General features: G+C 42.7%; 1 protein-coding gene across 8 annotated transcripts in view; it reads right to left on the bottom strand.

Annotated features, from left to right (window-relative positions):
• Positions 1-16,673, bottom strand: part of Mtcl1 (microtubule crosslinking factor 1) — a 134,779-nt gene that overhangs the window by 7,988 nt on the left and 110,118 nt on the right. For all 8 annotated transcript variants that reach the window (XM_008834664.2, XM_008834665.2, XM_029564303.1 and 5 more), the window contains 3 exons: positions 11,667-11,918; positions 5,124-5,402; positions 2,346-2,377 (listed from right to left, as the gene is read on the bottom strand). In XM_008834664.2, coding sequence (XP_008832886.2) covers positions 2,346-2,377; positions 5,124-5,402; positions 11,667-11,918 — 563 coding nt within the window. The remainder of the gene's footprint in view (positions 1-2,345; positions 2,378-5,123; positions 5,403-11,666; positions 11,919-16,673) is intronic.

Here is a 16,673-nt window from a genome sequence, read left to right as displayed (position 1 = left end):
GGAAGGGTGGGTTACCCTGCAGTTTAACTCCAGACTGTGGCCTGGACACTCTGTCCACTGTGGCACATCTTCATTGACACCCCTACTATGCTGAGTTCCAGCATCACACCAGGCTCCTATCATCCTATGATACAATCTCTAGCTACAATCCCAAGTCTCTTTTCATCTAGCCAGCCTCATTCTCTGTTGGCTTGAGGGGCTAACAATCTCCAAAGGCCACTTGGAAGGCGAAACTAGGGAAATAGAAATCACGATCAGCTTCCAAATCTTGTTTCCAATAAGAATTCTACCAGGCCAACCAAATTTACCAACAGGGCTCACTCTGCCCTGCTCCCCTCTTTATGGCCAAGTGTTCTCTCTATGTGTGTTTCTTCTTTATATCCTCTACAATAAAAAACAACCTCAGATACAGGAAAATTAAAGGGGGAAGATGGGTGAGTCAAAGCCTTAGTTGCGTTTCAGTAGCCTGCTGCCCAGAGTACATGGATATGGGTGTTAACCCCTCAATGATAGAATTTTAATCCCTCATGTTTTAATCTGACATGAATTCACTGAATGCCTCCCATGTGTCCAGCAGCCACCACACCAGCTGGGATGGTATATTGGGGAAGTTGAGAGGTGGCTGGTGTGTTCAAGCAGCCTATCTACTCACCAGGACAAACAAATGTTCAGGAAGAAGAATGGGGGCTGGCTGTGCCCACTGACTCAGGTGATAACCTGAGGCCTGGAGATACTCCAGCTGGGGTGGGCAGTGAGGTGGCCAGACTCATTACAGCTAGATCAGTTTCCCATGATGCACATTAATGTTCCCCTCACCTCCCCAGACAAGAGTTTATGCCCTGCCTTGCCAAAGGGGTCCCAGATGCAGGGCCTGGACCTCTCCTCTGCAGGACCTGTCAATAATGAGGAGGCCACACTGGAGGTCAGTCCTGAACAGGTCGGTATGCTCGAAGGCTTATGCTCAGAAGTACCAGTGTACCCTTGGGTGGGGGCTTCTGCCTTTCGGGCTTAGTTTGATAGAGGGGAACAGAGAGAATGACAGAAAATGGATAGGCGTTAGCAGTGGTCAAGTTAACAAAAATTACGAGACTAGGATGTACTGCAGGTGTCTGCAGACGCACGAAGTATGGGGGAAACCCACCAAACCATTACAAGCAAGAAGACAGGTACCTTCAGGCTTCTGTATTGGGTACTTTGACACTATTCAAAATTTACAACCAGCATGTTGATTACTTCTGAAATCAACAGAAGCAAGTGGGATCTTAAAAAAAAAAAAAAGTTATAGTGCAGCAAAGAAACAGAAAGCTCAGGGCTTGGGAAGTCAAAAGGGAGTGGCTCTAAGCCCTAACCTGGGCAGATGTGAATGTTGCTGTGAATGAGAAAAAGTGGCAGCTAAAGGTCTGCGGCTTCTCTTGTGTCAGATACTGCTTGGTGTCATGTGTGTTAACATATGCAAACTGCAAAAATAAAACAAAGTAAAAAATTTAAAAATTCGAAAGCTCTCCCATTTATGGATGAGGTAATTGAGGCCCAAAGCAGTTAAGTCACCTTCCCACGGGCACAGATTAATAAGAAGCAGATGCAATTTGAATCCAGGCAGTTTGGCTCTAGAGCCCCAGCCTTCAAGTGCTATCCTGGATTGCCTGGGATGACCAGGGAAGAGAGAGTGAAGGACAGACTTGTGTCTAGGCGACTCTGTCATTGGCGTGAACAGGACAGTGGCTGAGGAGACTCATTCACAGCCTCCAAGTTTGAGGGAAAATAAAAGAACTGAAAATGGCAAAGCGCCAGAGAAGTTGTCTGATGTGGAGCACACATCCACCTGCAGAGCGAAGAGCAGACTGGCCAGGAGAAAACTGGCTTGTAACTAACACCAGTAACAACAATTACTGCAGGTTTCCCTCCACGATTACAACAGGAAAAACTAGTGCATTCTCCTACTAGACTTTTTAAGTATATAGTACATAAAATGCCTCCTACATTAAGAGTTTCTCCAAGCTCTACATGAGAAGAAAGAATTTTCCATGGACCTTTTCAAAATCCTTTCCCTTTAAGCACTCCTTTGGACATGGAATCCAAAATCCTTATCATAAAACACACACATGCATAAACACAGTACACCTTATCATAAAACGCATACATGCATAAACACAGCATACTGGGCCTTTTTGTTGCTAATCCTCAAAAACACAGACATATTACCTATGAAAACAATAATTAAAAACCAACTACTTACTGTTAAGTCTTTTGAAGAGAATATTCACAAATACTGCATTGAAAAGATGGGACTTTACACCAAGAGATTTTTAATTCCGTAATCTATGATTTCCATCATTTTTACTTACCTTTGAAGATTTCCCTTGTGATTTTCTTCTTCCTGTAAAAAAGAAGTTTGTCTGAATCAATTCTGGTTGCCTAGGAATCCTGCTTGTGTGACAGTGACTTGCTTCTTTCTGTTCCCTGAGAAGATATCATCATTTAAAATGCACACTGAGGATAAGCGTTAGGCCCAAGTGCTACTGTCCTACAGCCCTTTGAAGTCCAACAGTAAATGCAGCATCTATAATCATGGTTGGAACATTTGTAGTCCTCCTGGGAGGGTGGGGCACACCTGGGTGAGAAAAACTGACTGTAAACTTGTATAAGAAATGGCTCTTCTATGCTTCTTTTACAGACTTCACCCACTGTGTGGATTTCAAAGCCAGGACAAGCCCCAGTAAGTCTGAATCTGAGAAAGAGGTGCCTGTGTGTGTATGGGGGGGTGGGGGGGGGCGCAGGCAGAGGCAGAGACAGGGAGGTGGAGAAGGGGAAGATGGAGGATAACAGAGCAGGTAGAGTGAATTGGAAAACTTGGTGTCTCCTGGTTCAAATTCTTCAAATTCTTCTATGGAATTTGGTGTGGCAGCAGTCTGGCCTTACCTTGGGTTTAAATATTCTAAGTTACAATCAGAAGTAGAATAACAGTGATTTCCCCTTAAGAATAATGAGAGCTATTGTGGCAAAGTACATGAACTGGATTTTGTCTAGTGAGAAAATACTCTTATGCTGACATGGCTTTGAAGAAGCAAGCTGCTGACAGTCAATGAAACTATATCCCTAGGGACAGTAAGTACTGAGGGGTGCACTTCCCATTCATGAGCATGCCCTTGTCTCTGCCATATGGATGAATAGTGCAGTCTTATCCATTACACAGCTGGGGCCCTGCAGGTACAGTATTCTCACCGTGGCCTCATACCCTCTCTGCTATGAAATTGGACTGTAGAGATTGTGTATTGATCCAAGAGCAGAGAAGAATTATGATGACATCCCGCCAACCTGACACATACTGCTGAGAATAAGGCACTTGACCTAACTGATGTGACTTAAGTTCAGGTTGAGCACCCCTTACTCTGAAAGTTTGAAATCTGAAACGCTCCAAACCTCCATAAAAGTTGAAACTCTAGGGGCTGAAGAGATGGCTCAGTGGTTAAGAGCACTGGCTGTTCTTGCAGAGGACCTGGGTTCTATTCCCAGTACATGCATGGTGGCCAACAACTCCAGTTCTAGGGGATCTGAAGTCCTCTTCTGACCTCCATGGGCATTGCAGGACACGGGTGCACTTACCTACATGCAGGCAATGCACTCATACACAAATAAAAATAATAAAGAAAGTCGAAACTCTGAAATGTTATACATCTCAGGGACACTCATTTTTACATCAACAACACTCTCTGGAATGAGCAAGTCCTTCTAAGTATTTGGGAAGGGAACTATCATGTGCAGCAACTGTGAAACTGAATTGCATGTAATGATTCCTAGGACCGGGGTTGTTATTTTAAAGATTTATTTTTATTTTTATGTGTGTGTGTGTGTGTGTGTGTGTGTGTATGCCAATTGTGTGCAGGTACTCACATAGGCCAGAAGAGGGCATACAATTCCCTGAAGCTGGAGTTACAGGTGGTTTGAGCTACCCTATGTGGGTGCTGGGAAAAAAACTTGGGTCCTCCGTAAGGGCACATGCTCTTTAACTGCTGAGCCATCTTTTCAACCTCTTAGTACCAGTTTTTTAAAGGAGGATTTAAAAATTACATAATCAGAATAAAAGCAAGTAATATCGTGCCACAGAAAATTTTGGAGATAGATTAATTTATTCATTTGGTAATCTAATTTATACATGGTTTCTTTTTTAAAAATTTTATTTATTATTTTTATGTTATGTGTATGTGTGTATTGCTTGCATGGAGGTAAGTGCACCCGTGTCGTGCAGTACAATGCTGACAGGTCAGAAGAGGCTGTCAGATGCCCTGGACGGACAGTTGTTAGCTGCCATGTGGGTGCTGAGATTCAAACCTGGGTCTTCTGCAAGAACAACCAGTGTTCTTAACTGCTGAGCCATCTCTCCAGCCCCACATGGTTTCTTTTTTAAAAAAATATTTTATTTATTATTTTTATTTTATTATGTGTATGAGTATATTGCCTGCACATGTATGTATAAGTGTACTCATGTTGTGCAATGCCCTTGGAGATCAGAAGAGGGCGTTGGATCGCTTGGAACTGGAGTTGTTGTTAGCCACCATGTGGGTACTGGGAATAGAACCCAGGTCTTCTGCAAGAGCAGCCAGTGCTCTTAACCACTAAGCCATCTTTCCAGCCCCTACACATGGTTTCTAACTGTTGAGATTTCTTCTGCTTTGCCCAGAAGAACATATTTATATTACCTTTTAGTGATGTCTGACACTTCTAAATGGTAAGAAATTGCTTTAATATAGTTTTTTTTCAGTTACTAATTTTCTAGAATCAGAAAATTATACTACGATATCAAGAAAATTAGAAAGCATACACTTCCCAGAATTACTTATTTTCTTTTGTGTGTTTTGGTGACGACACTCATTCTGGAGACTTTCATTTTATACATGTCCAGGATTTTTAGGCCCTCAACCAGGTGGCTAGGTTCAAATGACCACAGATGACAGCAGGACTGTCAGGGCCACTAAACAAAACTGTTACCACTGGCAAGACTTCATTTTACTCAATGCACAGGTTGCGCCAGGAGCCTGCTGGGAGGGGGCTCTGCCAGACTCTGGCTGCATCTACAAAAGCTCGCTAGTTGTGCTGTTAACCACAGAGGACAAACCCAGGCTGACCTCAGCAAGGCGGTTCCTGAGGGGTGGTGGCTCCTCTGGCTCATCGTCCAGGGACAGAGTATCCAAGTAGAGGTTCTCGCTGCCTGAACACCTGTCCGATTCCTTCAGCTTGGACAGTGGCCGGTCTTCAAACGGGATGGAGTCTGTGTCTGCACATGGCCATATGGACACAGGACGGGGTGCACGGAGGCCTCCCTGGTGTGGAAAGGGGCGGAGGTTGCCTTCTTTTTGATCACAGAGGAAACTACCACTTCTCCGGGGACCGTTCCCTTTCTGTAACTTTAATAAAAATGTAAATAATTAGTCTCCCTTTTGATTCCAAAGGTCTTCCTGAGACCATCATTTCTCTACTGTATTGAAAAGTATAGAAGCAAATATTCTTAAAGTTTGAAAAATTTCAAAATGCTATACATTACAAATGCTTTAAGAAAACAAAACTTTTATCTAGAATACAAAATCTGTATTTACAATAGTAAAGTATGACCAACTGTTCCTGATGTAAATATATATGTTTTTGGTTTTCCTCATTTTTGTTGTTATGCATTTGTGTTCATCCAATATAAGAAATTCTTTTTCTTTTTCTTTGGTCTTTTTGAGACAGGGTCTCCCTATAGTCCCAGCTGGCCTGGAACTCACTATGTAGCAGGCCTCGAACTCACAAAGATTCGCCTGCCTCTGCCTCCCAAGTACTGGGATTAAAGGTGTGCGCCAGCATGCCCAGATTAATAAAGTCTACACTAATAATTTTTAAAGTTTCATATAGTTAAACATCATGTTTAGAGCTTTCCTTTGGATTACCTTCAGAACTTTAGGCATACTTCATGGAACATCATCACTGATGGCAAACTCTTGAGGTGAACCCCATTTTCCTATGTGACCCAAAGTACACAAAACAAGCTCTATATATAATCTGAGTGATTGAACTGGATTATAGTTATTAGATATTAAAGGGAACTTAAACTTTGCTTGAGAGGATTAAAACTTAGCTGTAAAGATGACTAAAGATCTGACATGCTGATCTAGTTAAACTCAAGCAGTAATGGACAAACACAGGACACTTGGAGTTAGACCAGAGCTGGAGGGGTTGGGGATGTGGCTTAGTGGTAGAGCACTTGTTTAGTAAGTATAAGGCCTTAGAACCTTAGAAAGGCAGTAGACCTGAGCTGGAGCCATGACTTGCTGGTTTGCTAGTAAGTTTAACTTCTAAACTCTTGCTCAGATCAATGGGAATGTGCAGACAGGTAATGCCTGGACATCATTGAGGGGTTCCTAGAGGAGCCTGACCCATGTGCAGTTCTCTGGCAGGGGCACACAATAAGAACCTGTCTTGCAGCAGACGTTCTAGTCTAGAAAATCTTGAGAGGGGAGCTATGCAAAATCATGAAGGAATAATGGGGTTGCCTGGAGAACCGACTCGCGGGCTTCCCCTCCACTGCCTCCCTTCCTAACACGCAGAGAAAGTACAGTTGAGGCCTAAAGCTATTTCTACCAACAAATTTCTAATGAGATCTTTACTGGGTGACAATCTCACACTCTTAGATAGACTACTCCCCTGAATAAGTAAATTAATTATCTAATGATTAAAGTGACATTTGGGGGGCTGGAGAGATGGCTCAGCGGTTAAGAACACTGACTGTTCTTAACCCCAGCACTTACATGGCAGCTAACAACTGTCCGTAACTCCAGTTCCAGGGGATCTGACAGCCTCTTCTGTCCTCCATGGGCATTGCACAACACAGGTGCACTTACATACATGCAGGCAATAAATGCATACACATAAAATAAAAACAATAAATAAAATTAAAAAATAATAAAGTGGCATTTGGATTTGACCCAAAGGGGCAGCCAGCTAAATGTTCAGTCCTCAAGTGCTGAGATGGTGGAAAGAAGTTCTAAAACTCATTCAAACACAGGATGGTTTTTCAAGAAAGCATCTTTACAAATTGCATCCCCAGAGCCCAATTTGAGCCTACATCCACAAACTGGACAGAAGTGTGGTGTATGAACCATCAAGAGGAAGTTAAAGAGGACAAAAGGACTTTCACTCACTTTTAGCAATTTCAGAGGTGGTGGAAAAAATGTCTCTGAGCATTATTTTTATTTTATGAGAAAGATGGAGATTCCAGCAGCCAGACCTTAGATGTTATTTTGGGGCAAGTGCACAGTCCAATCAGGGAATAAGCAGATCACACAGGTTTGAGCTCAGCCCCTCCTGCTCTCTCCTCCCCCTCCCTAGGACACAACTCTTCACAGTTCTCTTAAGGATGCTAAATGCTTTGCTTAAAAAATATAAAAAGGAAAGCTTTTTATTATATTCATCTAACACATGTCAGTACAGTTTAGTTTCAACACACAATCATCTCCAAGTTATTTTGGGCAAAGACTTAAAATGCAAGAATCACACTGGAAGCTGTAAATGTGCACCGAGGGTGTATGACGGGGGAGGAAGAGTGACTGAAGAGGAGAGTTATGAACAAGCGCGTTCTAACTCAGTAAAGTGGGATTACAAAAATAAACCCAGGCATCCAGCAGCAGCCTGCACTGGAGTTGCTAAGTGTCAGCTTTCCTAAAAAATGGGCTGGAGCTGCTGGAGCTGGCTGTCCCTGCTGCTGAGATGCCTGTCCACTGCTGTAATAGGATAATGGATCCCTAACAGATAGGGTTTCCCAGGGCAGCATACCCACTGTACCTGCAATCTCACAGCAGAAGAATGTTTAGTGCAAATAGAAAATTTTAACACATTTGCATTTCAAATAATACTGGGCACAATGAAGTGTCAAGAGTGTCACCTTACCTAGATGGGTCAAAAGAAAAAAGGTCGCTTTGTCAATGGGTTTTAAAAGATGGGCTTTTCAGTTTGTGAAGGTGGCTGATTTAAGAAAACGAGTGAAAGGAGAATGGGCAGTGTATGAGTTTTCCTTCTTAGCTCTGTAAATTCAAGTACAGAGATATTATGTGACTGTTAACTGGGAGATCAATAATCCTAAAGAGAACTCTAGTGTGACCTCATAAAAGCTAACTACCCCCCAACGTTCAGATGAGAGATGCTACTAGGATTGATAAGATGTGCTGAATGACCTTTGCCACATCCCCACAGTCATTTACCATATAAACCATCTCATGTGGTATAGAAATTATGCAGGAATTTAATGACACAGGACAAGTATGAAGCATGTGTTCTGGAAGTGGAAAATGGATTTAGTGTTACTTCTTTCACTGTCCGTATTAGGTTATCATAGTCAAGGTTATACGGCTTGCCAAGGAGTCAAATATCAAGTAGACATTGTGAAGACTATTCAGTTACATTTCTTATGTATCTATGGAATGCACAGACTCAAGTTAAATGAGCAAGCAACTGGATGAGTGACTAAATCTGAATACATCCCCACTCGTATATAACATCTCCACATGTATCTGAACCAACCTTTTATTTTTTTCTACAGACAAAGTCTTTGGCTATTGTACTCAAGTTTTTGAATTGGGCAATGAAATTTATTAGGCCTTCTTTTAAAATGCTGAGTACTTTGATAGAAAGGCTAGACATATTTCTGAAAGCTACAACTGCATGTGTGCAGCATCCATTCACTATGGACCAATCTGACAGCAGGGAAATCCTCCTGTAGATGCTGGGATTCCCCCATAGGTGTGAAGGGCAGGTAGATGTCTGGCTCCAGGATGTTGCAGACTGATACAAGACTGATGAGATAGAAATGAAGTCCAGCTCCTGAACACTGTTATTTTTCCCAAACAGAGTCTCCAAACAAGGTGACAGCTCATTTCTTGGGCCCCTGATTCTCCCGAAGCTGAGCGTCATTAGATGTGTCTTATCATTTTTTTCTGTGCTAGAAATTTCTTATTTTCCAAAGTAAAATAAAAGCATCAAATACTTGCTTAGCTTACAGCAGGTAATGTTAATGTTGCACACTAATGCAGGCGTGACTTTGAAAACTATTGAAAACTGTTGGGATCGACAAGCCACTATGACGGGAAAGAGGAGCCTCAAAGGGCCGCGACAGGGCCCCTGATGGGCTCACTGGGTAAGGAGTGGTCAAGAAGGAAGGCCCCTAGCACCAGGCTGTCACGGGTTACCCATTGTTTCCTCAGAAATGAAACATTCCCTCCTGGAGGGAAGAGAGAAGCTCATATATCTTACATGGTTCAAGCTCAGGCAGCTCAGAAAATTAGAAGACTCATGGAGAATCTCCTTGAATTGCATAAGCAGTAACAATTGCAAGGGAGGAGACTCTCCAGCTGGGTGAGTTGACTGCAATTTATGCAGGGAGCTCTGAGGATGCACTTTCATGAGTCATCACATATCCTGCAATGGACTTTTCAGAGATGCAGCTAGCTGCCCTTGAGTCATCCATTCTCCCATAAGTAACCCCTCTTCTGTGGTCCTGTAAGTAATCCAAGTAAACTCACTAGTTCACTGAGCTAGATTTAGGTGGAATCATTTCTTTAGTCTGTTGTCGATACCCTGTCTGGGGCAGAGATGTTTGTTCACATCTCCTAAAAAAAAGTTGCAGGATACCAGGATGCTGGGCAACTCAAGTTGGTTATGGTAAAATGATGATCATTTAAGTAAGAATATGTGCTATCGTTAGCTCTAAAATTCTCACCTAATGGTAGACCCATTCAACAGAGAACAGATACATGGGACTTAGCTAGAAAATTCTTCATAGTGCTGTATTTCCAAACCAAACAGGAAATTCTGACTCTTCTCTTGGTAGTATTTAATTTTGAACTGAAGCCGTATCAAATATTAGCAGGTGACTTGGTGGTGATCAAACCTAGGAGAACTCCACAGCAGTGAGCCTTCTTCCTCAGGACTGCTTCTAAGTCAAGGCTCTGGTCTTTTTGTTGGTCTTTTTGAGACAGGTCTCCCTATAGCCCCAGATGGCCTGGAACTCGCTATGTAGACCAGACTGGCCTTGAACTCACAGAGATCTACCTGCCATTGCCTCTCTAGTGCTGGGACTAAAAGTGTGCACCACCACATCCCGTTCTGTTTGTTTTTTTTTTTTTAACCACTTGGTTCATTCTTTCTCCCTTCCTATCCAACATTGTACTTGAATTCACCTTCTCCATTATACCTGCTTATCACCAGCCCCATACCTTAGGTTAATGAAGCATATTTTTCAACAGGTTCTCACATAAATGCAGACAGTACATGAGTTTATAATGAAGTAATTAGCTTCTTTATCCTGACCGCGGTTTATTACTGATGATATTTTTTGATGCCATGTAAATTTATATGTGACAAGCTGAAAGAGGCAATATTTATGTGGGGTAAAAACTCTAGCCAAGGAGGAATTCCAAATCTTTCATCAATGTGATGTGAAAACTGAATTTGCACATTACTCTGGAACTACTGAAGCTATGTAAACTGCTTTAAGTCTGACACAATGCAAAGAATGATTATCTGGCTAGTAGGAAAACAACTCCCTCTGCTCTCCCCATATCCATCTGAGTTGGTTTAGCAGAAGATAATGAGCTACCAGCTACCTCCCTCAATTCTGGTCCTATCTAGTCACAGCTCAGCAATATTCACAGCAGGTGCAATCACCAGCAAACTGACTTCCAACTCAATTCAATAATTACTTCACTAATGGCAACAATTCCATTCAGTCTGCAGCCACCACTGTGACCGTGTCTTTCATGGCAATCTTAAGTGTTAGTTTACTTTGGAGGTAGGGCTTACCAAATATGACCTGAAATAACCTCCTTGTTCAAGTTTAGTCTTCAAGTTCCTTCTAAAAAATTACCTTCCAGCCCTTACAAACAGACAGACAGGCGAACAGGCAGACACACACACACACACACACACATATACTCACTTACATAAAGGCAAGTCACCTACAAAATTTACAAATGAAAATGTGTGTGATGCTAGGGGTATAATGGTTAACCTTAATGTCAACGCCATTGGACCGAGAAATGCCTAGATTAGTAAAGCACACCTGGGTGTGTCTGTGGTGGCCTTTTAGTTACTTACATCCTGAGGGCTCTGATCTAATAAATGAATTAATCTCTTCAATATATTCATAATATAATGGCATAATTGGTAGGTAAAAGATGGGAAGTGGAGTCTATTTGGAGGAAGTAGGTCCCTGGGGTAATGATCTTGGTGATATAGCTTGCCCTGGTCCTTTCTGTATAGCTCTCTCTGCTTCCTGTCTACTGTGAGATAAAGTAGCTCCTTCATCACATACACCAGCCACCATGATATTCTGCCCAAACACATGATAACCAAGCTACCATTTACCAAACCCTCTCAAACCATGGGCTAAATTACATCTTTTTTCCCTTTAAGTTGTTCTCTCTGGCATTTTGGTCACAGCTATGCAAAAGTGGCTAATGCACAGCGTACACAAGTAGAGCCCAACACTGGGATTCTAGGATGTTTCCCTCTTCCTCTGGATGCCCGAGCAACATCCTAACAGACAAAGATCTCAGTAGAGAGTCCCTCCTTCCTCTCGTGCTCTTGGTTTCCAGGACTGAGTGTGTGCGTGCTGCCTGCTCTGGTGCTGGGCGCATGCCTACCTGCTCCACACGCCACAGGAGCTCCTTCTTTTGCTGCTCCCACTCCTGCCGCTCCCTGTCCAGGCGCTCCAGCAGCTCCACCTTCTCCCGGTTCCAGTTCTTCTCACTGTGGTGGATCTGCCAGCGTAGGTCCATGACCAGGCCATGGCTGTCAGCCAGGAGCTTCTGGTGATGCTCCCTCTCCTTCTTCAAGGCCCCTTTGCCTTCGGCAGAGTCGAGCTCTCCCAAGCTTTTCTCGGTCTTCTCTTCCAGCTGCCAGGAAGAAAAGACTTAAGAACTCCTTCCATAGCATGTCTGGCACTGAGGGTAAAGGAAAGCACATGTTTCTATACGATCCCTGGAAACACACTTAAGCCAGAGCTGGACTGACCCATGGTGGAAAATGTCATTTTTAAAGTCTGAATTAAAAATATTTGATGCAGAGACTCACAGAATATTTAGCACAGCCGTATGAACTCCCATGGCTAGCTGCTCAGCTCCACCCACCCCCATCTCTTAATCACCCCATTTCTTGTCTCTACAGCTCCTTGAAGGCAACCACCATGCCCGAGCCTATATCCTTAGTCTCTCTATGGGACAGCAACGAAACTCAATATTGTTCAATAAATGTTTGTTAAATATCCAAAACAAACAAAATACACCTTACATCTTGTATATTCAAACTGATAGAAGCCAGAGAGGAAAAAAGACACATTACACAGAAGGCAATGGCACTCAGGCATTGTGCTGCTCTCCAGCACTAGAAAATCAAGCATTTCCCTTCCTATTCATGAAGCAGCCTGATACAACAAGGACCACAAAGCAGCCATTTCCCATTTTTCCTAAGCATTCTTGGCTCCTAGGACCGCTGAGCCATCCACATGATGTTCACAAACACAGGATTTCTCATCAGAAACTATACAAGTATTGTTTAACAGAAGATGATGAGCTACCAGCCACCTCCGTTGATTCTGGTCCTATCTGATCACAGCTCAGCAATACGCACAATGGGTGACAACAGGCATCTCTAAAGTCCTGAGACAAAAAGTCAAACTAGATGCAATTCTATACCCAGCAAGGATATATTTCAAAATTGAAGGAGAAATACTTTCTAACACAGAGAAATGGAAAAAAACAAACAAATTATGACAACAAAAACAGCTCTTGTCAGCAGACTTGCCCTTCCAGGCAGACAGGGAAGGTGCATCAGACAAAAGGAATATGAGACGAACAGACACGTTGATCTATCCAAAAACTGCACAATAGAAACGGCATAGATTAAAAATGTCATTTCCAGGGGTGTACACCTTTAATCCCAGCACTCAAGAGGGAGAGGCAGGCAGATCTCTATGAGATCGAGACCAGCCTGGTCTATGTAGTGAGTCCCAGGCCAACTGAGGCTACAGGGAGACCCTGTCTAAAAAAGAAACCAAAACTAAAAACCAACCAAACAAACAAAAACTCATTTCCTCTACTTTTCATTGATTTTATTTATTATTATTATTACTATTATTATTATTATTGTTATTATTTGGTCCTTTTGACCAGGCTGGCCTTGAACTCACAGAGATCTGCCTGCCTCTGCCTCTGAGTGCTGGGATTAAAGGTGTGGACCACCATGCCTGGCTATTTTTAATTGATTTTAAGTATCACTTATTGCCTGAAGCAAAAATAGTTTCAATATACTATGTTTAACAACAGTACAGAGGATGGAGGGAAAAGCTGGGGAGGAAGGACGAGGAATGTGCTGCTGTAAGGTCCCTACTCAGCATATGAAGTTGTTTAATAATTTCAAGGTAAACCTTGGGCAACAACTAAAATTACAAAAATAGTCTTTTCTATCCTGAAAAGCAACCTCTTATATTTGTTAAGTGCAGAAGTTTAAAGAACTTAAGTTTTACAGTTTCCAAAGACAGACATATACTTCCTTATTTGGTTTCTATTGAACCTTTAAGTACTAATATCATTTCCTCCAATTATTGATAAAGAAATAGCAGCTCAGCGTGTCTAAGAGACTTGCCTAAAGGTATGATCAGCTAGAAAAGAAAGAAAGAAAGAAAGAAAGAAAGAAAGAAAGAAAGAAAGAAAGAAAAAGAAAGAAAGAGTTGGAACTAGAGAATAGGTAGATTTTCTTTAGCTACCATAACTATGAGTTAGTGACCCTAGAGTTCAAAGTCAGGTATGGCGATACATGCCTGCAATCTAAGCACTCAAGAGGCTGAGGCAGGATGACTGTCATGATGGCTAGCCTGGGAAAAATAGCAAAACTATCTCATATCTCAAACAAACAAAGAAGAGTTGAATTAACTTTCTCAATATTAGTTATTCAAAACTACTGAAACCATTCACAGTTGGTTATCTACACCTAAACAGCAACTTGAAGGAGCGGTTGTAACTGGGGTTTCATACATGCAAGGAAAACACTTTAGCACTGAGCCACATCCTAGCCCTAAACAGAAAATTTGAAACCAGTTATTCAGAGACTTCAGCCAGGCAGTATTATTTAGAAAGCCTGTCTGTTTATATCATATTGTTAAGGATTTGCTCAGTGAAAGGCTTTGTTTTGCTTTGTTTTTCCCTGTACGGGAGTGGAGATGGAACCCACGGCCTCACACACACTAGGTAAGTGCTTTGATCACTGAGCTGTATTCCCAGGTCCTTTTAAAATTTTCGGAACCTATTTTGAAACAGGTTCCAGTTTACTAAATTACCCACGATGACCTCAAAGTTGGGATCCTCTTGCCTCAGCTTAAGTTCATGCCCAACAGGGAGGCATGGAGAATTAATATTGAACCTAGTCTCTACAGTGAAGGTGACTACTTCACAATGCTGATTCTGGATCTGGGGGGGTGAGGGACTTGGGCCTTCTGGGAGTGGTAGCAGAGGAATGGGCCTGGGGCTGGGTTGGACAGTAAACTCAAGGAGGCAGTGACAGAGGCAGACATAGTTGACGGAGGGAAGTAAAGACTGGAATACTATTGTGTGGATGTACAATGTCCCTCACAGGCTCTTTGTTTGAACCAAGTGTTGAACACTTGGTTCGCAGTTAGTGGTGCTATTTTGGAATGTTGTAGAGTCTTTAGGAGGTAGGACCCACTTCCAACCCCAGTCTCTGTCTACGTCCTGGAGCACTGAGATGTGAGCAGGGAGCCCCAGGCTCTTCTGCCACTGTGGGGACCCTCTCCTGCCATCATGCAGCCTTGGACTTTTAGCCCTAATAAATTTTTCCTCCCTTAAACTGCTTCTTGTCAGGCATTTGGTCACAGCAATGAGAAAAGTAAATAATTTAAATGTTTCTTGGTCAGTTGGTTTCAAAAATGTGTATTTGTGGGAAATAAGACTGTGTGTATATGTGTGTGTGTGGGGGGGGTACATGTACCTGAACGTGGGTGAATATACCCATGTGTACTTTTACAATGGTCAAAACAAGTCAGTGAGTATCTTCTATTACTCTCTGTGTTACTGCTTTGAGACAGGGTCTCTCACAGAACCAGCTCACCTGTCTCCACCCCTCAATGCTAGGATTACAAGGGCAGGCAGCCATGCCTTAGTGTTAGGCATTTGAACTCAAGTCCTCATGGTTACAGAGCACGTGCTCTTATTTGCTGAATTATCTCCCAAGCCCAAGACTCTTTAAAAACAACAACAACAACAAAAAACAACACACACACACACACACACACACACACACACACACACAAAGTAGAAAGATAATGCAAAAACAAAATGGGAATTATGAACTTCCACAACAGCTCCTGACAGTTTTCCTAAGATGGAACTCTAGTTGCACACAAGCAGACGCCTTTGGCATCTTGACTTCAAGTTGCTAACCCCTCCCTGGTTGTTGAGGACCCCTATGAGGTTGCTTCAGAATGACAGTGAGAACAGAGTGTTTGTTCCAACCAAGCTTTTCACATTGGTACCCTGCATTGCCGGGCTCAGAGCCTACCTATCTGCCCATCCTATGCTGTCACTCACCAACAGAGTCAAGGCTCCCTTGTCTTTTCAAGACAGCATATCTCCTGTGACACTGCCCTCTCCCACTCAGCCCTTTCTTTCTTTCCCTTTACAGATTCATGTCCTTCACTCAGCATATGGCAGTTTGTACCAGCCCCATGTTCCAATGTCAACGTTTCCTGTGACTTCCTAATTAGGGAGTTCTACAAAACCCTAACCTATCTTGGCCTCTTGAAAACACCTGTTAAGCTGGTCTCCATACAGAATTCTGTGCTCTTTCTCCTGCTTCTGACACTTGCTCCTGAATTACTACTAATTTTTCTGGTTGTTCCTTTTCAATCTCCCCATCCTCCACCAATCTCTTGAAATAAGTATTTCAAGTGTCTTCTTTGAATTTCTTACACTCTCCAGTGCTGGAGATTTTAACCCTGGCCCTGAGCTTTACCACCACCTGCTTACTCTCTCTCTCTCAGCTACGAGCTGCATATAGACATATTGGTCAACAGCGCACATACATGGTGGCATCCTCCTAAGATTATGTCACTAATGAAGACCTACCTCAGCTTGAGCAAGTATACTTTATGACAAATGCCTCTGTGTGTGTCTCTCTTGTTTAACAACGTACGCCTGAATGTAGATCAAGACTATTTAGAAGGTATCTCCTTTCTATTTTAGGCAACTTTTTTTCTTGGATGACTAAGCCAAATCATATAAGATTTTAATTACTTTGTAGCTTGCCTCACAACAGAGCCTTGAAAATAGATGATCAACAACACACAAACCTTGCTCCTTCCTTGTGACCTGGAAGCACCCCTGAGCAGCAGATACTGTGTGAGAAAGAATTCCAGAGAAGAGGTGCTCAGCAAAGGCTGCTTCCTGTGGCCTGAGCCAAACTCCGCTGGCTGAGCTATAAAGTCTCTTTGTAGGTAGGTCACCTGGGCTCTCTCTATCCCAGCACTGACTCAGATTTGAGGCAAATTGCCTCTTCTGGTCCTTCAGGACCAAGGCATGTAGTAGAAGCTCTTCCCAATATTTTGAAAGCTCTAAAAGACAGCCAGAGGTCACAAAACT

Source organism: Nannospalax galili, unplaced genomic scaffold, assembly GCF_000622305.1.
Source record: "Nannospalax galili isolate Female #2095 unplaced genomic scaffold, S.galili_v1.0 scaffold155, whole genome shotgun sequence".
NCBI classification, from domain to species: Eukaryota; Metazoa; Chordata; class Mammalia; order Rodentia; family Spalacidae; genus Nannospalax; species Nannospalax galili.
This window is presented reverse-complemented; position numbering and strand designations above follow the sequence as displayed.